General features: G+C 39.8%; 1 protein-coding gene across 7 annotated transcripts in view; it reads right to left on the bottom strand.

Moving 5' to 3' along the window:
* The window catches only part of LOC111246746 (uncharacterized), a 64147-nt gene that overhangs the window by 18632 nt on the left and 21629 nt on the right, over nt 1-23886 (bottom strand). For 4 of the 7 annotated variants that reach the window (XM_022796863.2, XM_086982861.1, XM_022796864.2 and 1 more), the window contains exons 4-6: nt 21091-21191; nt 10727-10820; nt 83-187 (exon numbers count right to left, since the gene is read on the bottom strand). In XM_022796863.2, coding sequence (XP_022652598.1) covers nt 83-187; nt 10727-10820; nt 21091-21191 — 300 coding nt within the window. The remainder of the gene's footprint in view (nt 1-82; nt 188-10726; nt 10821-21090; nt 21192-23886) is intronic. The other 3 variants (XR_002671784.2, XR_015323225.1, XM_022796865.2) reach the window with 2 other exon arrangements.

Genomic DNA, 23886 nt, shown 5'->3' with positions numbered 1-23886 from the left:
GCTCCGTGCGAGTACTTGACTACGATCATAGCATAAAAAAAATACGAGAAATTATCTGAAAAACAACTATCAATTATTGTACCTTTGGAAAGAGCGGAAAGTCCTGTGACAAAATCCTGGAAAGTGACGGTGCCATTATGGTCCTGGTCGAAGGCCATGAACAAATAATGCGCGTATAGGGTAACGTCTGCAATTTCAAGTAAACGGTAATAGAGACACAGCCTGCCTTATATAACAAATATATGCACGTAGAGTTGGGGGTTAAAACGGACCCCCTGACTCGAGTCGAATTAGAACTTGTTTATATTTTTGTTCATCATTATTATTCTATAGAATAATAGTAATGCTGAACTACGTGTACATCTTGCTGAATATTTATCGCAATAGCCATCTTCAATATCGCAGCTATAATGGGTGGAATTGTTGCTAGCAGGAAAATTCGGACCGGATGAAGTAATATCTGCCTTTGGTACTTCTTAAATATGACAAGCTTTACTTACGCACTTAAAAAACGGGGCGTAACTCATTAAAAAATTGCCAAGAAGCGCCTGTATGCTTTGTGCTTGTTCAGATACATTTTGCAAATCACTTATAGTGGTTTTATGTAAAACCAGGTGACCAAAAAATTTCTATTGATGGAAGGCGCAAGGAACGCGAAAGCAGGAGTTTTTTACTACCAGTCTATGCGCCCACTATTAGAACAACGATCAGTCGCAACTGGATTGAGTCGTACTGTGACAACAACAATAATAAGAGCATAGCCAGGTATCGGTGCAGAAATTAATCAGCAGGGGCAGCAATCTGCCAGAAGACGCAGGAGATCTTTTTAAGATAGTTCTATTTGTTCAACTCTACACTCAAACGCAGTATATCAGCCTGTGAATCCCTAATTTTTGTTCTTAAAATTCTATGCAGATTGTAAGACAACCAGACAATTACGCTCAATGCGCCATATCTTTCCTAAACGACTGATGTGTTACTTGGATATAGTAAGATTACCCAAATTATCCGAAACGTTAAAAGAACCTTCAGCCCCGTGTTTACAGGACGTATTGAATAGTATACGGCAAAAATAGAATCTGCTTTATTGAGATAGTTTCAATACACGAGCCGCTTGGATCCGTCGTAACGGCTAATTGCTATCTAAGCCACATAGAGCCTATATCTTTTGTTTAACGAACTTCGTTCTAGCTATGGCAATGCTGTTTTCATTGAGTACGGCCTGAACGATATTAGCTGCAAACGCAGTGAAGAAAGAATTCCTCACTTACGGGCCTAAACTCGAACACACATTCAATTCAATTGCTCCCCTATTGATTGTTTCTTCCCCTCCGTAACGAGTAATCAAACAGGTCACTATGCATATTGCCTATTTGATCATTTTTAGCGCTTACGAACAACGCATACTAATTTGTAATACAATTTAAAGTTGAATTTTCAACAACCTCTTAGATAATATTACTCTACCAGAGACAGTTATTGTTATACGTACTATACTGAAAATTAAACTGGCAAGAATAAACTGTGATATTTAAGCTACGCGTTATTAATTAGAACTGATGCTTTCCTCATTTCCCTAACATGACTTCGACTCAGAGTCAACCCTAGGAGGTTGCCACCCCACGAAACCGACCAAGGATATATGTCGCCCCCGGCAAGGAACACCCATCGGTGCCTCTTTGCTCATGGGCTGCAAGCGAGATCAACGAGGCGGCACTTCGGTTATTCGAATCAAGTAGTTTCTAGGAATCTGTGGAGTATCGGGTTTACACCACACAAGGCCTTTGGAAACGGACTTCTGATCAAGCTATCTGTGCATTGGGTATTAGTAGCGAAGAATCATTCCATCGATCAAAGGTGCTCTTCTTTTAGGCTGCTTTCACGCAGCGGCACAAACACTCAGGCAAGGGGCAACGTGGTAGGAAACGGTCGAGGTACAAAGAGAGATGGGAAATGAGGGGTCAAAGTAACACAGACTGGGCTTCTCACTAATGCTGGCACAGCTTTCAGTGCTTTACAGTCTTTGGTCAAGAAAGAGCCCTAGGGCCTTGGCCTGATAAACGAATGACGGCCACTGGGACCCAGGCGCCTATGTCGTCATCGGGATAAGAGTGATTGGCGTTGGCTTAACATTGTCAGAAAGATACCACCCTGCCACCGAGCGACTGGCAGGCAGGACATTTGAGTGGACGGCATCGTAACTATCAGTGTGACCCCGATTTAACAAGTAGCAACAGAGCAGACCCCTCCTTCGTTTCATTTCCTAGTCCTTGAATAGCGCTGCGCCGTCCGTGCCTTTATTTATCCTTTATTAGATCTTCTACTCAGCGCGTTCTATCTTTCTACAGTGACTGGCTTACCACTTCCTATTTTATCTGTGATGTATGCTATCTGCTAAACGCGTGCAGTTTAAATTTCCGGCTGACCTAGTTAACAGAAGTGGTTGGGCCGTAGAAGTACGTACCGATTCAGCCGTTGCTCTGAATATTGGTTTTGTAAATTCACCCTCACGAAACCTTATCTCCAGCTATATAGTGCTTTTTCTCAAAATCACTCTTTACGCTGCCCTTGAAATTTCACAGCCGATATAGCTTCAAAAGTTGTGGTTCTGTTACCATGCGTCAGTTCCTGTCGAATTATGGTTAGCCGCTGGTAAGAACCCGTCGAAAAAATAAGGTCTTTTCATTCTTTTCAAATTCAAACATGTGTCTTTAGGATCTTGCAAGGTTGGTTGAAACTTACAGAATGGTCTCTTTGTGACCTGGGGGGAAGAAACAGATGCCTGGTGTTACAGCGCATTTTGATTCAAGATGTGGGCTTTTTCAGTGTCAAACCAATGTCGAAATGGTAAAGGCGATGTCAGAATTTGTATTCTTTAAAATTGGACATACAGTTTTCGTTGTTTTTTTTTGAGACATCGGGGCAAATCTGGCTAAGGACTGACTAGTGACCTGTTGACATAACGCTAAGAGGGCATTTTTTTTAATAAAATTTTAGGGCAGGATAACAGTCGACCAGTACTAAGTACGAATTAAAAATTCGCATAAGCTGGATTACTTAGTATTTCAATACTAGCTTATTAAAATTCAAAAATACGGATAACAAGGAGTTGCTTTGCTCAAACGATTATACCCAAGGAAGGCATTCAGGATCAGCCTCAGTTATTAAAAATCTCTTCTGATTTCGCTGGCCTATACTACCACCAAAGTATTTATCCAGGTCAGATTATTTTTAATTTTGTTCAAAAAATGTATGTTTGTCTAAATAGATAATAAATAAATAAAAATGTATGGTTGTCTAAATATGTACAAGTAGGCTCGTCATATGTCCCATACAAATGTATGCTTAGATAAAAGCAAATTCGGTTAGGAATATATCTCGCACTCAGGTCTGCTTCCAGATCAAGGTATGGGGTTCGAGTTAGATTTCGGAGCATAACAAATCTATATAGCGTTTCCTTGATGTGGCGATGTACTTCGCTCATAAATCATCAAAACAAAGAAATATCTGATACAAATATTCGTCAGTCCATTTTGTCATTTCATAAAGTAGCCTTGAGTAAGGATCTTTCTATCCAGGACAACAGCGAAGGTTTTTTTCATATTCGAGTGTTCAGGTCACGGCTGTGTATAAAGGTTTTTTTTTTCCAATACAATATTATTATTTCATTTTTACTAGTAGTTAGGGGAATGTATTTGGCACAGCGTCACATGCATACACTTTTGTAAGTTAGAAACTTGTCAACCAAACAATTAATAAACCAATCGGTTCGAGCGTAAAGATGGGTGACTTTGCCAATCGTTAATGCCTGTTTAACTTTGTGAGTGTAACAACTTTGCTTTTTGCAATAAGTTATCTTGTAAGCGTATTTCAGCCGCAATTCGATTAGAGTATACTTCACCAATTGTTGCATAGCGTATTCATCTATGGGCTTTCTTCATGCCAAGACTCTATTTACATAAGAGGTACATGTAGTGAAATGTACACATACAGATGTATATTATATATCCAAGTGATCTCCTACATTTTTATGCAAGGAGCACCGAGTAATTAGGGAAGTAAGTGAAGTTCAACTGCTTCCGCGGTCAAGAAAAGTAGGTTTTCATTAATGAAGAAGGTGACCCTCTTAGTGAATCTTTTTGTTTTTATAGGTTTTAATCATGCCCACCTAATTTCGTGCCGTCATCTCTATGCCGGGGAACAATCGGTTTTTATATAATACAAAATTTATTTGTAGAAAATTATATAGACCACTTTGTAATCAACACTGTTATGCGCTTGAATATGGCATTGATCCATTATAATATAAAGGCTTGAAAGCTTTTTAAAGTAGTTTTTATCTTCTGCGCTAATAAATAACACACGACCTATAATGTTGGAAAATTTTTTCGTCTTTATATACATAGGGATATTTATTTGGCACTTTCAGTGCTGAACTCAAATTCCCAGATCGTTGGCTTTTCTTTTTTGTTGTTAAGCAATTAAGCTTTGCACTGAGTAAAAAGCCTGCACAAAGACATGTGTATACAAACTTTCTCAGACGATAATAGATTTAAAAAATAGCATAAGTAAGGAGTTCATTAGCTAATAGACTCTGAAGCCCGAGAACCGAGAAGAAGCTAATCTGATAACGTCCGACCTAACCCTAAAGATCTACAAAATTTTCAGAATTAACATGAATTCATAAAGTTTGTTGCTTTGGCTGAGTCCCTGACCGTGACACTTGCTGCCTAATTTGAAAAACACTGCCTGCTTATTATTATTATTACTATTACCGTTAAGGCCACCAAAGCCGAGGCAACAATTTTTTCCTTGCGTTACATTTTCTGTGCCTTAAACCGTTAACAGCTATCCAACAGATCGCTTACTAATTTCAAACATAGTGCAAGTAGTTCGAAATGTATCTACAATAAGTCTCAATTCTGGCTTTTCCGAACGTGATTTTGAACTTTCGCGGGTCAAAAAGTTCGACTGTGCTTCTCTCGGCGTCTTTCGTCAGACCCTTCCGGATAGACGTAGTTTTATTTAGGACTATTGCCTATTGGTTACTGTAATCAAGTTAGCGCCGTTAGGCCGGTACGTATATATCGCAAAGTGTAAAAGGGCAAGGTGATCGCGATGCTAACAATTTCGAAGATTCGTTGCAGAGCCTTTGTACATCGGAAGACAACTTTGTTGGTCTTCAGATAAATCTCCAGTGCAAGGGTTACGTAGATTATGAGCTCTATCAAGGGTTCGAAGACAAACGACGTACATTAGGACTACGTAAACTAACTTAGTTGTAACTATTGTTTTCGTAGCTTTGAGTCACCACATTGTGAATGCCATCAGAAAACAGCAGTACAATATAAATTCTTCTAGCACAGTTTTTTTCCTCAGATTTCGATGCGATATATGCTAAATACGAGTCACAGATTTTCAATAAAGTATGCTCGTACACCGCTGACCATGTTCGAGATAGACGAATATCATAACCACAATTAAAATAACGTCTTACATTGGATATATAGTGAATTCTCATATCTCCTTCAGAGATTACGTGTATTATATTACGTACTTTCCATAAGCCGATATTTTAAAATAGAAGCAGACGACTGGATATTTAACGAGCTGAATAATTTACACTATCGTAATAACCTGTCTCGTCCAATTCTGACCGGCAAAACCCTACGAGAAGGTAATTTGAAGATCAGGTTATTGATGCGTCAATTTAGTCACTATCTGGTTAGGAAGAGGTAAACTATCTACTTTTACGCGCACAATCCGATTATGACCTCCACACTGTCAGACATTTTCCATATCTTGATCGGTGAATTTTGGTCTGTATCTAACACGTAGATTTTTCAGAATGTTTTTAGGTTGGACGGACGGTTTTGCCATGGAAGTTAACATAGCGCCCGGCAATCCACCAAAACTAACGGGAAAGCTCTTTCAAAGGAAAAAAATATTGCCTAGTCCAAGGAAGTATTGTCTTTATAATGGCCTGTGAATAAGCTGGTCAAGAAGCTCAGAGAGATTAGGGAATTTGCAGAGAATTCAGACCTTCGACTTATGTAAGTTGTGCTTCTTCGACAACACAGCGTTCAGAAACTGGCTGCCAGGTGCAGGTACTTCGGCTTCAGAGAATCGAACAACCAGTAAGGCAAGCGGTACGCTAAAGGGCCTGAAATATGCGCCGAGAAATAGTTTCGAAGCGGAGCCGCGCCTGAGTGTGAGGGCGCACATGATGAAGATATAGCCTACGGTGACTGTGTTACTTTCATGTTAGCTGCTGAAGGGTAAGTTTATGGACATAATTAATTTGTCCGCTTCGGTGGTCTCAATTATATGGACAGCTATTTTACGAGGCCTGTAGCAGGTGCAACACCCAGCACCTTTGGCCGAGTGCTATATCGTCAAATACAAATATCCGTGTTCCTTCTGAGTGGTACCAAAACGTTTGTTGGAATAAAGTTCCACTGAGATAATAACTTACGTTATGTAGCTACAATATTATTAGGTATATTATACAAATGTACCATTACAATGTATTGCTGCCACCATTGACTTAATGTATAGTGTTAGCGTTCTATTGGCGATCCATACTATGGCTAATAATAGAATTTGATAACTTGTCTATTTGTAGGTTTGGAATCAGAGGTAGGCCGCTTTAAACTCACAGTCGACACAAATATATGTAAAAAAATTCATTGTAGCTTAAATTATATGTGAATTCTAGTATATATTCTTACTTCGGGATGTTCATACATTAAGGAACTCAACCCTCTGCATCTTTGAGTACCACCAGCTGTGCGCCGCTAGCAAGACGCACATCAGAAATACGTGTATGCAACTGCACGGACTCTGTTATTGAATTATCCAATTTTCAGGAAGGCCAACGCCAAAATAATCGTCTTTGCATCTGCATGAAGGAATACGCTCTTGTTTCCTCTAACGGCTGAACCTTCGGCAACGATTGCGAGGCTAGATGTAAGCGTGAGGCGCACTGCCTCTGGGTGGAACAACACAACCCCTTGAAGTACAATGACTGTTCCACGACAACGTGTAATCTAGCTAGCTACTTCGCCTTCGACTGATTCAGTAATAGTCGCGCGAAAAGGTGGCAGCTTCGTTCGTATCGTGAGGGAATATTGCATAATTCGCGTCTTTGAATCTAAATAGTTACGTAAAATACTTTTACGAAGACATTTTGTACAAAAAAGAACCTCTACAGTAAGAGATCCATGTGCAGGTGCCAAGTCCGTTAATATAGGTTTCTCGTAAAGTAGGAGAAGGGAGAAAAGGGTCAGAGCAATCTGAAACGCATTAATAAAACTGAGGCATTTCTCGCTGAGTGTTGGATAAAAAACAATTTATTCTTTGACTTTGAAGAGCACTTCCGTGACAACAACAGTAAAGGTTTTGAAGTCGATTCGGGGTAATCATATACTTGAAAAACAGATCGAAATATGCAGCCTGAGGATTCTCCCTTTATTCCTGCATACACGCAATCAAATAAATACGAAACTTTATTGAACCGTTCTCCAGTAATAACTTTAATTTGCCAGAGCTAATATATTTTATTAAATATATGTCCTATATTATGTAAGTACAGAGACCCTATATATATTGTTTACCGTTTCGTGCAGCTCACTTTTACGGCTTTTTGGCGAAGAGAAGAGTAGCATGATGGCTTATCGAAGCCATTTGGCTGCACGACCTAATCAGTTTTCAATTATGTCTGGAGTCCTATGTCAACTTTAGTATTAATAGCCGATATTATAGTATACCTACTAGATTAGAGAATTTGGAATTGGAGTCTAAATTATTACTACTGTGTGTGAAATAAAGACCAGTCCTAATAACTACTATATTTTAACTGGTCTTCTCAGGCCTAAATCTGTCGGTTGTATGTTATTATTCGCCTTTCATATTTTTAGAGGGGGTTCTGCCAGAATCAATCAATCAATCAGTCAGTCACAAGCATGACATACACGTACAGAAGACGTGACCAGCTTAACAGCTAGAGTAGAACGCAATTAGCCAGATGGACCGGCCAGAAACGATAAGGACACCTCTAAGGAAAAAACGAAAGGGTATCGTCCTGCTGTATCTTTCTCCATAAGTGGTTCCTTTTCTATTTGTTCGTTTGCTTTTCTCTTTTCCCCGTTTTCGACACCGGAACCCAACAGTTATTCTGAATTAAACTACCGATACAGCCTCATCGATGTAAGCCGTGCTCTTAATACCAAACTTTCTCCGCAAAACACCCAAGGTACGAGTTGAGCTCTCGGTAAGGCGCGGCAGACAGAACGCCCCTTCACGTTCCTGTTACCCATGGATCCTGACCATAGTTATGGTAATAATGGTGACAGCGGTGATGCGATGGCTTGAAGAAGATTTCGAAGAAGCCGCTTAGTACGACTTCGCATAAGTGGAGCTTTCAGCTAGTAGACGGTGGGCGACGCAAAGGCAGGGCAAGTCGTTCGAATTCAGTAGTAAGGGAGTGGAAAATTAGCGCAGCCAGCCAAGGTTTCATTAAACAATAAACGAGCCGAGATAAAGCAGCAAGGTAGTATAAATGGAGGCCAGGATGGGCAAGCCTCAGACTATCTGGGCCAGGAGTACGGCAGGCTAGCGCCAGCTCCGCGGTCAGGTTTGTTGGCGGGCAAAGTTGCTGAACATCGGCTCAGCTTAGAGCACACGTCATTTGCTGTATGGCTGATGCCTAGGTTAAAACTGCCTATTAAAGTTATTGTTACAAGCGAAATAATCGATACAAATAGATAGACCTCTATAGATATATGTGGGAGAGCCACGTATTCTTATCGTTTTTTGACGAAAATGTTACTTTTCTACTTAAATTTTCTCTATTCTACCACGAGCCAATATCAAAAAATAGTAACGGGAATAGAAGGGATCCTGCTCTTCCGTTCTAATTTATTTTCGTACCCTCGTAATACTCAACCCCATTTTACGTCGATTACCTACGTTTAATAACCCTTCCAATAAGTAAACCAGTTGTTTTTGTGCTTGATAGAATTTCGGTTTGAGCTGCATTGCCTCCGGGTTTCTAGCTCTCGAATCCCTTTAACTCTACTTCGAAAGCCATAAAGAGTACGTGCGGCTTTGTAGTCATGCGAACTCCACATGTGGCAGTTTACTATTGTCGGTATAATGTATGATTTTTTCATTCATAAAAGACGCTTTTTCGTCTAAAGTCAGGCCTTTGACGATTGGATGTCTTGGGCCTTCGCCGTCATGCTCACTATGTAAATTTGCACTCTTTATTGAAGAGAACCTTCAAAAAAGTTGTCTGCGCGTTCGAATTCGCTATTTATGCCAAGTTTATGAAAAATTGGATGCTAACATAGCTATCATTCTGACACTGAGTATTGTCCTAGATGTCAGCCACTAGAAGTAAACCATGTGAGGCCTCTAACTTGTTAAACAATTGATAACAACTTGGAAGTGGCAAAGCTGCCACTATTGTCATCTAGTTATACAAGGTAATTTTCTCATGATGAAGTTATTTCGAACTCTTGGTGCTCAGCTAGTATGCACGAGGTTAGAACAATATTATAAATGCCAATGCCTGCCATTGTGTTCTAAATGTTAAATCATTCAAATAACTGCCATAATGTTTCTTCACAGACTAAACGTAAAACACTTAATTTGTAATAACTTTTCTATATAAATCGAACCGAATTGCCAAAATCATGTGTGGATGCCTAATTCTATAAATTTGGTTTTTCAAAAAATCTCTACGAAAAACCTCGATGGTGTTAAGCAACATGAACGGGGGCGAGCACCCTACGGGTACACCGCGAAAAACTGTACATTTACCACAAGTTAAACTTTTAGAAACCACAAGTTAAACTCATCTAATTTCAACCACCGAAAGTGTTTGAACATCATTTTTTAATTGAGCCATCAGCAGATAAGTAGTAAACGGTTCGATGACAGCTCCTTCTCGGAGTCCCCACTATATAATGATGTCATATTCGCAACTGTAAATGCCGCGAGCTTTTCGTTTGTTCAATGGTCCGTTTAGGTAGAGATGCGCGAACCAGCTCAGAAAATTATTTTTAACACGCAAAAATTCTGTAGTCCATACGGCAAACGTTCGATGGCCTTTACATGGTCTCTTGGTACAAGCTTCTGGGTTAGCTAATTTCTGTCAAACCGAAGACCGCGCTTCTCGTATAGCCCACACACAAAAAGTTCTTTTATGCAACAGACCCAACCGTTGCAGTCTGCTACAGTTTGAAGTATTTGGATTTGCTAATGAATCCGCAGCTACTGCGTTCAGAACTTCTTTCGTAATGGCCTAAAGCACTAACCAACAGATGAAGATCACGTCAGCTTTAACTACCAGGGCCCTTTGCGTAGCCTTGCACGACATGTCTACATTGTAATGTGCAATACCGTCGTAGACCTTGGGTTTTGACATAACCGCTCTGAGGCTGACATATCGGGAATGAATGACTCTATACTAGCACTCCTTTCTTATGGATCTTTTCCGAAAACCACGCTAATTAACAATAGGCTTGTAAATTGTAACCTTCACTTTGTTAATTTAACTTATACACAAGGGTTTGTAGTGGGTCTTATTATATGAATTGAAATAAATATGAAGTATCTATAAGCGAAAACGAACGCTGATTCACTAGTACATCGACTAATAGTGATTTATTTGCTATTCCTTAAAAGTCTACAGGTCCTATAAACAAACTGAACATCATACCTCCTTGAGGGAAGAATTGAGCATAAATATCTCGAAAAGTGGGTTCGTCTACAAGACCACTGGGGCACATCTGCTTGAAGCCCTGGTACATCACCTGCAACGCAACAGATTCTGAGTAGTATGCAAATTACTATGACTACTTGCTTACGGTTAACTAGCGTAAAGAATCCGTATCATAATATGGTGATGGCCAGGAGATCCTGTACGGGAAAGCATCTTGAATCGACGGATATGGACTTTTTGAGCAAATATGAACCGCTCATTGAGGACTTGTATCCGTAGGAAACAATGCAATTTCGTTTCAGATTGTGTCGTCAAAACAATACCTTTGATTTCGAGTACGCTCTAATAATAATATAAGAATAGGTCTCGAGAATAAGTTTCTGCTTCTCTGTGTGTTACTCACAGTTTGTCTTTAAGTTATATAGTAAACAAACAAGTAATTGCGATGTGACTCTTAAGGCTGGGTAGAATTTTAATCGCCTGAGACCTTTCTCACAGTAGCGTCAAGTGATGTCTGAAGACACTTTCATTGTAAATCTTTTGGAATATGGTAGTCACGGATTGTGGTAAATGAAACAATTCAATAGCAGCAACGTCGTATAAAGATTCGTGTACGACGGACAAGTTTTGGTAAATGCGTGGTTTCCAACGAAGCATTACGCACATTACCGTTGTTGTTTTAGTTCTGGTTTTGTCTCTAACGCCTCAAGGATCATCAGGCGTTTGCTTTTTTTTTTTTTTTTTTATCTACGAAAGCAAATACATAATCCAGCACGAGCACATCGATCCCGACCGGCATAACATTAACAACATGATTGTGGTACTAAACCTCCATGATCGTTTACTGAGTATAGCTCGGTCTGCGCATTCGAAGATACCATCCTGAACAAGTATGTGGCTAAGCTTTCAACTGAATGATCCGATTCTCAATGAGACGTGATCTGCTTGCTTCTAAAATCTGCCTGTGTTAGAGAAGCAAGAAGGACGTTTAGGAGTGCGACGGTGAAGACCGACGGGATTGTGCGACCGTTTAGAAGTTAACACTGAACCTGTCGAATACCAGCAGCCGCGGGTTGTCTGTGTACAATCGAGCGCCATTGCGCCCGCTTTAATGACAAATCTTGTGCCAGCTTCTGTGTGGCCAGATACCAACGAATTGCTGGCAATCTGATCAATAATGATAGCGGTTAGATCGTCGATAAAAGTTGAAATAAATTAGAACCAATGTTTCGAACGAAAATACAATCGAAATAGATAACTTGGCCTGGTGTCCCTTCAGTGGCAACTCTTTGTAAGTGGGGTTAACTTGGAGTTCGCTAGGCCTGCTATAAATAATAAAGCTATTTGTCCTCGCAGTGGTAACCGAAAAACAATACGGCTATTTTCTGATATATTATGCAAGCTTATGTTGCGTTTAATTATTCCAAGCATTGGCAACATATTTAACTTCTGTTTTGAAATACAGGAACGTGCGTCTGTTGTAAATAATGATGCTGGGTGCGTTCGTTATTGCACCGGAGGCGTACAGATACTCTCGGGAACTAATGGGAAGCTGTTGTTTGAAGAAGTGAGCTTTGAGCGTTCCTTCAAATTTAAAAATTTTCACTTTTTTATTAATTTTAAATGTATGATAAAACGGGAATATACTGACTAGCTACAAAATATGGCAAATGTGTCAGTTTCGTTAAAGGACGATAGTCTGCTCGCACCAATAGGCCTTTCTAGAGAATTTTAGAATAACGTTGAAATTGCCCTGTTGTACTTTTATAAATGTTTATAGCATTAAAAATATATTTACAAAAAAACTGTCCTCGGTTTCAGAACAGCAAATTTTTGAAGAAATAGTTCGGAAATACGCCGATATTTCTGAACCCGTTTTCCTAGTAGTTGGTACTGCAGATAACGTTGAGGCGCATAGTCAAGAAGTTCAACTTATGCATATCGATAGATGTAATAACTTATAATATTTGTACTCTATCTATTTCACTTGAACCTATTTCATGTTTTACTGAATCAAGCTTTACGGTGTTATAATATATGTGACATTTTGCCCTGAAAATAGAGTTAAGGAGCACCTTGACTTTCTATCTGAAGGTACCATATGAAGAACAGGAAAGTTCTGAGCATGAAGTTTTCGATATGATCTGGAGCTTTTAATAGGAGATTTAACAGATAGGGCCTTTATTGCCATCGAAGAAATTTCCAAATTAGAACCCTTTGCCCCAGAGCCGTCTCCTGCTGAGCATCCCATTTCTAGGGAGCCAAACTGTACCACGAAAGTCCACAAATCGAAACTGAGAGACTTCTTCACATTCAACAGAACTGAGAAAAGCTCCAACACTGCGTGGCGAAAAGGCAAACAATTAGCGTCCGTCCAGCTCAATTTCGAAACCCGAAAGCACCTTACGAAGTTCCAGTTGGTAGTCCCAGATTCCACCGGTCGGCAAATACTAGGGGAGCCGAAGCAGACCGGACAGGTCTGGAAACTAAGATGACCGGAAGGTACAACAAAGTGCGAAGCACCGTCGATTACGTCCTCGATGTCGTGTAGTCAGGAGAGGTCCAGGTCAATGAGCGCCCCGGAGAAACTTTGGAACAGCTAGCGGCTGCGCCATAAAACTGTAGGTATGTTCGTTCCATAAACTTCCTGTCACCCCCAGCCTTCCAAGGCGTTGACATAATAATCTCATGTCTAGGTGGTACACTTACTCATAGAGAACCTTAAGTACCCCATAATCAACGCCTAGAGCGTGTCAGAGTACCTGCATTGGAAGACAACATTATTGTCCAAGGGAGTCAGAAGCTTAAACAAGCCCTAACGAACAATCAACAGTACTATAAAAGACACTGATGCCATTTCTCAACGCCTTTCCTAATGGTTTGCCAATAATTGTGACAGGCAATTTTAACTCTTACGAGGGTTAGATGAGTGCCCATTTATTGCCCGTAGTCTTCTCATGGATACGTTTTCTTTTTGTCATTCTACTAAGATGAGGCAAGCATGTCTACCGGACTAAACGAACGGAGAGCATTGATCCAGAAAAACTACTTTTACTCGAAGTAGAACAACATTGCTCTGGATAGCTATGACGGCCTGCATCTTATTGCTGTTCTATAAGATCAGATATCCTTATTTTAGGTGCATACACACTTACAAGGATACTGCATCAGACAAGTGGACAAATGAGATGAAGCCTGCGGGAGCCAATGACACAACGGTTGGTGAGGTGCCAGTCGCACTTTAGCGGTCTAAGCCTAATATGATCGCCAATCTAAATTACATCAGATGGGCACTCCTCACGAAGGCAGTAGTGTTAGTCTTACGAAGGATTGCTCTCTACACTTGTTGTTCCAAAGCGGGACAGAAAGCACTTTTTGCCATTATCCTGGGAGTCAAAAACTATTTTTAAGAACCGAGCTCGTGGAGGCAAACTGCTTAATAGAGATGTTCTTTCGAGGTATTTTCGGCCATACACTTTACGTGTCTCATTGCTTTCCTGAAGGCTTGAGGCATGATCTCTGAAGAACACACGGCTTCCACGAAGGAAAGTTAACAATGACTGTCTGCCCAATCCTGCCTGGCAAGGTAAAATTAGCTATGAGCACAAGGTGGGCAAAACAAGTCATCTATACTTTATTCGGCCGCCTCAAAAAGACGGCGTTCAATAGAGTACCGGGACACCGAATTTTGCTCAAATTCGCTAAGGCAGGAATTCAGCTCATGATATCCATTATGCTAGAACACCCCATCATGACACAAGATTAAGCTGACGTTGGCTCACTTTCAACAGTACGCAATAGACGCCGACTTAGAAATAAACTTGGATAAGGACAGTATTATGAAGTTCCTAAAAAGCAGGGCCATTAACAGGAAATGGGATTCTTCGGTTATAACCTTCCCTCCTCAAAAATACGTAAAGCATTCTTGCCATATAAGCCCAATGTTATCCGGCCCTGGGATCTACTTTAGCAAGTATATAATAACACGTTTCAGAGAAATTCTTGAAGCTAGCGCTGCTCGAAAGCCGGCACTACCTTTCCCGTATACGGCGACCCGTCTTCTCAGTCAAGCTTGCGCCAGTAGCCTACTACGGCATCGAACTCATCTAAAAAAACTTTAACACGGTCCAGATGTGCAAAGAAGACCAGTTGAAATCAGCTTTTTTCAAGAAAGCATTAAACCTGCACACATCCCGCCATAATCGCTTTGTGTATATGGTAGCAGATATTTGTTTAGGGTTGACATTAACCTCCGCCGATCTAAAATTCGTCCGTTAACGGAAGAAACAAATCGTCGAGATCGTTTCAGTTTGTTGCCACCAGCATCATGGTGGATGGAACGTGAAAAGACCGCACAGAAAGGATCAATACCCATAAGTCCTCTACGCAGTGAACTATGTTGCGTACATTAATGAATCGTACCGTGACGAACGCCAAACGCAAGTTGCGTCTGTGTTCGATGCATAGGCCCCGGTGACCGATAACACACGGACTCCTATTCAAGGACGTCTTCCTTGAATAGTGCGGCACACAGGAAAACAAAACAGTCACAGTACTCCCTGCGACGTGTCGTATGTGAAATGCTATATTAGTTTTATTTAAATGCTTTGGAAAATCTCATAAGGTTTATGTTGTTATTTTACAGAATATTTGACAAAAGAAAATGAAAACAAAAAGAAAATTATGATACGTTAAAAAGCATCCAGTTTCTCAAAGATAGTAGAACTCTTTGACAGAGTCAGTTATACAATAGTAGACTAGTGCACGAGAGTTTAAACATTCTGATGAAAAAAGCTGTCCGTTATTCTATAAATAATAGACATAATGGATCCACCGTACAAAAGTGAATTTCGCCCGTTACGTTTAGCTTTGATCGTAGAAGTCTTTTATATTCTAGTGTGCAAATTTAGCACCACATTAAATTATGATCGATCTAAATAAGGGCAAATAAATTCAGACCGCACTAGTTTCAAACGTATGAAAAAATCCACTGCCCGCGCTAGTCGTCGTATCTTCAACGATTTCTAATTTCAGACAAAGCCATATAATTTCGCTTGAAGCGCAACAATTCGAAAGACAGATTTTATGCAGCGCGAAATTTGCCCATGGAGGCTAGCGCCCGTTCGTGTATTGAAATTCTTATGTGGATTGATCCAGTTTTCCACAACAAAGCTAAAGATTATAATTCGTTTTTCCATTGCGGCGCGGCTTCAAGTCTACAGCAGAGAGTACCGGCTGCTTTGTCTTTGAACTTTCGGAAACAGCGTTCTGCCAGGTGTGACTATCGTAATCTTCGCCTTCAGGGAAGTGAACACGACGTTCAGCGTACGTGCATCTGCCCCTGGGAACATAACCCCCTTGTTACTTGTTTAACAAAGCCTTGGTAAGTAAACGTGCTCTCTTGTGATGGTCTGATCCAAGAGGCCGACTCCGATACCAGCTGCGTCGCCGCCATTAATACACTCCTGCCTGCTATAATGGCAGATCATTCAGGGCAACTGGCGTGACGTGACGTAACTGGCGAGGCTGCGCATAAGAGTGTTATAACGAGGGCACTTCTTTGTGATGAATGCCGATGATGTATTGCTGGGTATGCGCAGCAGAGGATTACCCTGTCGGTCACAGGGGGCGGAACTCCCAGCTACTGCTGCAGGGCTAAGTGTCCCAAACAGCCAATAAAGCTGGTTTTCTTGTTCATCCTTAAACTTTCACTTGGGTAATCGCTTTGATCGCAAGCTCCATAGAGCTACAAGTATGTAGCTATACTTTAATGCATGTTCTTCACGCCATACCTTCCATCGAGTCGACTGGAATCGCTTAGTTCAAAAGTTCGTTTTACAGATCTAAATTTCAAACAAAGAACACTTGTTTGTTCGTATAAACCAAAATATATTCGTGTTACGCAATCTGCTTAGTAAGTAAACAACAAGTTCCATTTCTGCGGAAACACCCTACTTCGTTCATATTGACGCTACCATACTACCATTCTAACATGAGCATTTGTTGCCCCACACAAATTAGTTGGGGCTTTTCGCCGTAATTAAGTTTCCTATGATTCTTGTGATTACTTATTTATCGCCGTCTATCACTAGCACCAAGAGTCATTTTTGAACCGTTGATGGTACACGAGCAACCTCACACGGTTACGAGCGAAATGAAGGCAGACTATGATTTATTAAAAAGCACACTTATGGGGAAGCCTTCAGCCTTTACCCCACAGGGTTTTAAACTAAAAATAAAAAACAATTGCCACAATATGAAGCGAGCCGCCTTATTTGGCATATCATCAAACGCTTACCTTGCGGCACGGTTTAGCGGGTGGTGATCTTTGAAGCTGACCAGCTAATGCTATTATTCCTAGCTGCTATTATCTACTCTTATAGATTTCATGGTGAGACTTTTTTGGCAATTGTAGTCGAACCCCTGATATCACACGACCGAACGACAATAACGGCAGCGATTCTTTGCGTTATCATAGTTCCGTGAACATGGTCTTCATCTAGGACGATACACGTTTAGCAGCGATCTTCCAGAATTTTCATTTTGACTAGCTGCTATCTTTCGTTATTGACTACTAGTCGCTTTCGAAAATTCTAGCATTTGACCTGTTTTGTACCTTTGTAAACATACCTAGCTTTATAATCATTTTTTTTGGCAAATTATTTTACCACAATGCTTTATGGCTCTCCGTTCGACTGAGATATCGAATCTATCGCTCGACCGATTACTTGCGATTGTCGACGGTCACCACTGATAACAATCGATAACGATGCGCGAGTTTTGTGGAACGTAATGACTGATCTGTCTAATTCCAACGTATGTGTGTTCCCCGGGCTTTTGATGCCTCCGCCCACCAGGCGGCGATCATCGTCGTCGCATATGAATATATACGTATAATATTGAACGCAGTTTCTGCCATGATCGTTTACTCATAGCTAATTTTGAGTGAAGTGACCATGTAGAAGAACCGATCTTCTTTTCTTCGAACTGCCATCGCTGTTCAGCAACTCATAATTGGCTAATTTTTTTGTAAAAATAAATACGTGCCTAAATAGGACGCGATTTAGATTTAATTAGCTAATCTATTTTTCACGGCCTCCTGTTGTTACTTAACCGCATTAGTTTTTCCACAAAACTTAACAGCTCTCACTATAACGAAGTTTTCGGAAGAGCTCAGCATTTCCGTGCAGAAAAGCGGCTCTAAACTAATCTACAGCGGGAAATAGTGTTAATAAAGAATATGCTATTGGTCAGTAGATTCTCTGCCATTTATAAACAGCCTATTTACAAAGGAGCACGAATCATAAACGTTTCGTAACAGTCTGGCTATACGACATATATGTCGAGAGTTTTTTAGCATCAACTCTGACGGAGGCATCCGATGTAAGTACTATGTGGAACATACCGGAAAAAAGATCTTCCACCATAGGGGACTAGCTAATAGCTCCATTTGGTTTTTCAATGCAGCCTAAGTTATAGCGACTCGTTAAGCGAAAAGTGCGCAACAATCCTCTAATTAAGTCTTCTATAGCACCGATTATAATAGAGCTAAACAATTTTTTAAAAATAGTAAGTAACAATTAATTAATAATAACAAGAAATATTTTCGCTAAAAGATGAAAATTCGTAAAAGAAACGTAAACCTAATATGTTCTTTAAAATGTATTTAGCAGCTTTTACATGGCTACTTAATACTATCGTTTATTTCGATTTGATTTTCATTAAACTAACACTTAACTTTTTTTAAGTCCGTTTCTAATCAGCAGAAAAAGTCACGCTTTGCATTGAGATTCTTCAGGAGTTCCCAATGTTTTTGGGTCTTCTTCTTATGATAATAATTAGTATTATTACCACTGGCATCAACAACGTTCTATTCAAAGCGACCAAAAATACATCTTAGTAAAAAGTGACGACACTGAAGCATCTATAAGATTCGTGATACATAAGTAATACAACTAGCCTTGCTATATAGAGGCGTAGTTAATTATACTAATTATTTTCTTTTACTGCCCAGTTACTTTTCCATGAGATTGTATCAAAGACTACAACGAACTTTTGAAACGAACCGTCGTACAGCTGAATATCACGTTATCCCTTCGGACGATTACGTCCAGGATGGTTAGCTTGTCGAAAAAGCGTCCCGTCCTGCATCTGCAATCGTGTGTAGAATCTGATCTGTTACAATAGCAGAACGAACGTCCGGAAATCGTTACATGGGCAAGTGTAAAGGGGCGGTAGATTTGGTTACGGGGCGCTGCTAAGTGCTTGACTTCTAAGTCGACTTCTCTTTTGTGCATTTGCCCCCCGTTGGCTTCTACAGAATCATACAATATCACCTGTTTGACCGAGTGCGTGAAAGCTAGATTTACTTTTCGCTGAAGTATTGCTGGTGCCGAACGAGTTGGAAGCTGCATATTGTTCCGAAGGCCGTTTTCCGATACGGATTTTTTTGGCTTACATTTTTGGGCATATAACGGCATGACCCATATGGGTTAAGAGATTAACCACAGGGCTATGATGTGCGGTGCCTATAGAATGCATATGGTCAAAAGAGAATGATAAGAACCTGTATGACTGCTAGCACAGCTGTATGACAAGTAGCTGTTCAGGTACGAGCGAAGCTGCTAACAGATAGTTGTTTGGATGCAATAAAAACAGGGTCTCCTATGCTCCAAGTAACATATGACGCAAGTAACTTTTGAATTGAAGTCATGTAATTGACATTTGTTTATCATGCCAAAGAGAAATTTAGTCCTTTAAAATAACTAAATGGGCATTTAATTTTTTCGTTCGCTCTTAAACAAAAGAGCATAATCCAGCTCCTTATTAGACCTATTTAGTCATACTTGAACGAATGTTCCATAGTCAAACATGCTTCTTAGTCTCCAGCTGGAAATTGCTCTTCGAAATAGGTCATAGAATTGGCCTCGTAAGGCCAGTCCATTACAGCTATGAGCAGTGGGTCGATCGAGAACGAGTAGGATCTGTTCAAAATGTAGATTGTATTTAATGTTGTCGATGAGATCCATTCAAAGACCCTTTACTTGGACAATTCCGGCCGTAGCAAACAATTGGAGCATCGCGTGTTACAACAGTTGCATGTAGAAATCAGACTGCGGACCATTTCGTTTTGCTTTTGATTCTTCAATCAAAGAATAGGTAGGGTGAAGCTCGTGCGCTCAATGGCAGTGCCTCATCAGAACATCAATGAACTTCTGTTGAATGCGGGCTTGGAATCGTCAACATAGAATGGATCATATAGATCCCAATTCGAGTGTTCGTTCCATATAATCCTAACGCATTTAGCGTAGTTACATATATTGTATCAGACGCGTCAGGTAAGCGTCCATCTCAACGACACTCAAACAATTATTATATAGAATTAGGTCCATGAACTGAATGTTCCAAGTAGTCTTAGATGTATCAATTCTGACGTTTACGCTACCTCTCTGACATATGGGGCTGGAGTATACTGGATATTATTACGTTGCAGTTAGAGAAAATGCTTAAGCTTATGGTTTATAGAAGAGAAAGGCGCTAGGCGGGGGTTCAGCGAGTACAACGAAAAATGGCTGTGTCTTACTTGGTTCCTTGCTATTGCAGAGACTGATTTCAATCTTATAAAATACGTGCACAGAATTTAAACAACGAAGCTGTTGCTGCACGTTCGGCGTGTTCCGCCCTGTTTTTGCGCTTGGCCTAGGATGAAGTCAGGTTACATTATTTAGAAATAGTTGGAAACAATTTTCTATAGATGTAAATTGAATAATGAATGTTGCAGTTTATCAAAGAAAGACGAAATTAAATATTTTTAGATTGTTTCTATCGAGCACTCGGATATTCAATTCGGATATTCGGTCTATTAGAATATGTTTCTGTCGCGTGTTTGCTCGCTGAACATTTAGACATAAATTATAGCTCGCTGAACATTTAGACATAAATTATAGCTCGCTGAACATCTAGACATAAATTATAGCCCGCTGTCTGGTAGAGTGCTTAACGGCAATACGCTGGACGTCAAATTCACCAATTAGGCTTGTATATAACAAATGTGCAACTGTCGACGAGCGCGGGATTATCCTGTCAATCGTAGGTGATCGCTGTGAAACATGTAGCCGATACACTCGATCTCCTATGCTGCGCGGTTGTAAGGCCATTAAGTGGGGCTGTTGAAGAAAGGCCAGGTACAGCGAGTCGTTCAACATGGCCTATCGAAGTACATTGAGTTCATCTATCTGTTGGGCTCTCGTTCTGTCAGCTTAACAACCATTTTCTACCCAACCGCGTTTATGCAAGAGCATTGAGTCATTTAGAAAACCTTCACTCAGTTTCTAAAGTACAGAGGAATAAAAAGACCCTACCTTAAGTTCGTTTCGATTAAATTTAGTCCTTTTGAGTAGATCTTCAATTTTCTCGGGTTGGTAACGCGGGGCAGGAACTTGTATTGTCTCTACCTCATCATCTGAAATAGAATGAAAAGTTCGATAGTTACATATCGTTTATGCCATTTTTACCTTTTCGATCGGTTCACTCAGATTTCTATTTAGTTTTTATATTATATTATTAGTTAGCTTTTTTATAAATATAAAATTGACTGTATCAAGACTCAGGTCAATGGATACCGGCATAGGACTTATTTGCGGCGTAGCGTTTCAGCTCTTCCCCAGCAGCCATTATAGACAGTTCCATAGAGATCAAGCAGTCCCAATAAGACGTATCAATTCCGATTAGTTACGGGCCTATGATTTTATAGAACTGCAAATAAACGTACAGAGCGCCCTCGCTATATTAAAGTGGGCGTCTTTATCGGTGACACAGTTGGAAGAATTACCAGGTGGGCAGTACTCGATCGTCATTTATCTTCCCCGATCTTCTAGTAAGTAGCAATACGACGTTCATTTTTAATGACCTGACTAACGTAACCCATTTGGAATAACCCCATAGCGAATGGCAGTTAAATAGAAAAAGTCTTATTTAGGAGTTACGCGAAGATATTAGTACCGACCGCGCAATGAATGCCTATCACGGAGATCTCTCAGCCATAATAACGCAACGGGTACTTGTACTACCTAGCTAAGCTATTATACAGTACTGTGCGTCACTCAGCCGGCCGTAGTTATTTCGTTTACGTAGAAGACACTTAGTATAGTTTAAGTACAATGGCAATGTTAATTAGTTGTGCTATCTGTGCACTTCGGGAACACCTGGTAAGATGAAACGGTTACTGAATGCATCTAACACGTTCCTTTTATCCTATCAAACGTACAATCAAGCTTTTGGGCAAATTTTCAAACCCAAACACTTGCCAGCACCAATACACATAACGCGCAAAGTCTTTTTTTTCTACATTAGGGTTTTTTTTTCATATTATATTAGAATATAGCAATTACTTGTGTAACAAAAAGAAACGGAACGAATTACTTTGACTTTCGCAAAATACGTATTAATATATATATATATATGTATTATATAATTATGGAAATTTCACTTTCTATATGCTATATGTGCACGCTACCTGTTACTGCTATACTTATCGTTATTTTTATTACTGTTTTTTTTTTTTGTTTTATATCTCTAATCTACATCACTTCTTCGCCAAGAAAGCTGTTTCAGTTACACACATTTTCTAGCTTGCTAGCGATAAATTCAATGGTCGTCATATGATGATACTATAAAATGATACTTTGAAACGCACGGTAACTTTTTAAAAAAATTAGTGGCATTTCTCTCATAAGAGCTGCGCATCTAGGAATCATCGAGATTTTAGTGGTTTATATATATATGTATATATATATACGTATGTATGTAATGAAAACATATCGGTATCTTATTGGCAGTTGAGCGCAGCGATCGTATATTGTTTTATAAATACAAGGCTATAAATGCAAGTTTCGAAGCTTAACCTTGAAAATGTTTGCTGATTTTCTATGGAACCTTCTCAGTCACCAATTCTATTCATAGACGGAAAATGACCGTTCTAAATATGACGGTCTTCAGGTGGACACGGTAGAGAAGGGTGATAGCATCTGGAATAAAGTGAATCCTGCGTAATCTTCTATTTGAGCCTTGATAACTTTCCTGCTAACAAATAGTGCCTTAATCGATGAACGGTGGCCGTGTGCCTATTGAATAGCCGGAAACAATACAATAGATTGATCCATGAATGTAACGGAATAGGTGGAAGACGTTTTATCGTAAGTCGAACGCGATGTGGGCTAAACTGTGCTAGATAGGAAGATACGTAAACGTTTACCTTTAGAGTATTAGATAAGGAAGAAGAACTGCAACGTTATTATTAGAGACGCTCACATCCTAAACGATCAAAATTATAAAATGACGCATTACTTGGCATCTATTTACCATAGTGTAGTACTAACCTGCGCCTATGTCTACCGTTCAGCTACCCTTTCGAAGAATGTTTTATTACGATTATTTATTTAACAAGTAATAAAACATTTGAGGACGCCACTGCTCATGACCAATCCGATTAGGAACATTTTCCTATGATAACTAACCTAATTTCGCTTGCTAAACCTAATTAGCAAAACACAATAGTAGTAGTAATAACTGTGTGCAGTGTATATGTTTGACAGTACATACCGTTCTCTTTTCAAGTTCAATTGAAACCTAGTTTAGGTCTGGATCCGAGTTCCGAACCAAAGCTCGTTGCAGTTTTAGCACCTTTCGTAAATTATTTTACGTATCCCATGACCGTACTTAGGTTGTTCAGTTAGTCAGATATTTCGCTGTGTTTACCCTGATTGTCCTGCAGCAGGTGTTCCATATACCTATGTCAGTTATCTCCTATTCTAAACTGTCATACGGTTACTTTACTGTTTTAAAGTGAATCGAGTATTAAAAACTGCAAAAAAAGAAACAGCATTATCAAAATCCCGTGCAAATGATACAATGATCTTAGAAGCAACTTAGATTGATAACTTTAAAAATCGTGCATAAGAATTTTTTTCCAAAATACTTGTTTCTGTTTCTAGTGCATAAGTGTCGAAAGATTAAGCAGCTTTTTGAATTAAATGCACATATTTTGATACGTTGTTGAGAAAGCTAGATAATTTCTCACTTCGTTTATATAGACGGTCGTATTTTCTTTTCATGGTTCTTGCATCAAGCTAAGCCTTATCAGATTTGTCTTTTTTCTA

Source organism: Varroa destructor, unplaced genomic scaffold (genome assembly GCF_002443255.2).
Source record: "Varroa destructor unplaced genomic scaffold, Vdes_3.0 BEIS01000003.1, whole genome shotgun sequence".
Lineage (NCBI taxonomy): Eukaryota > Metazoa > Arthropoda > Arachnida > Mesostigmata > Varroidae > Varroa > Varroa destructor.
The sequence above is the reverse complement of the archived record's forward strand: the minus strand, read 5'-3'. Positions and strand labels throughout refer to the sequence as shown.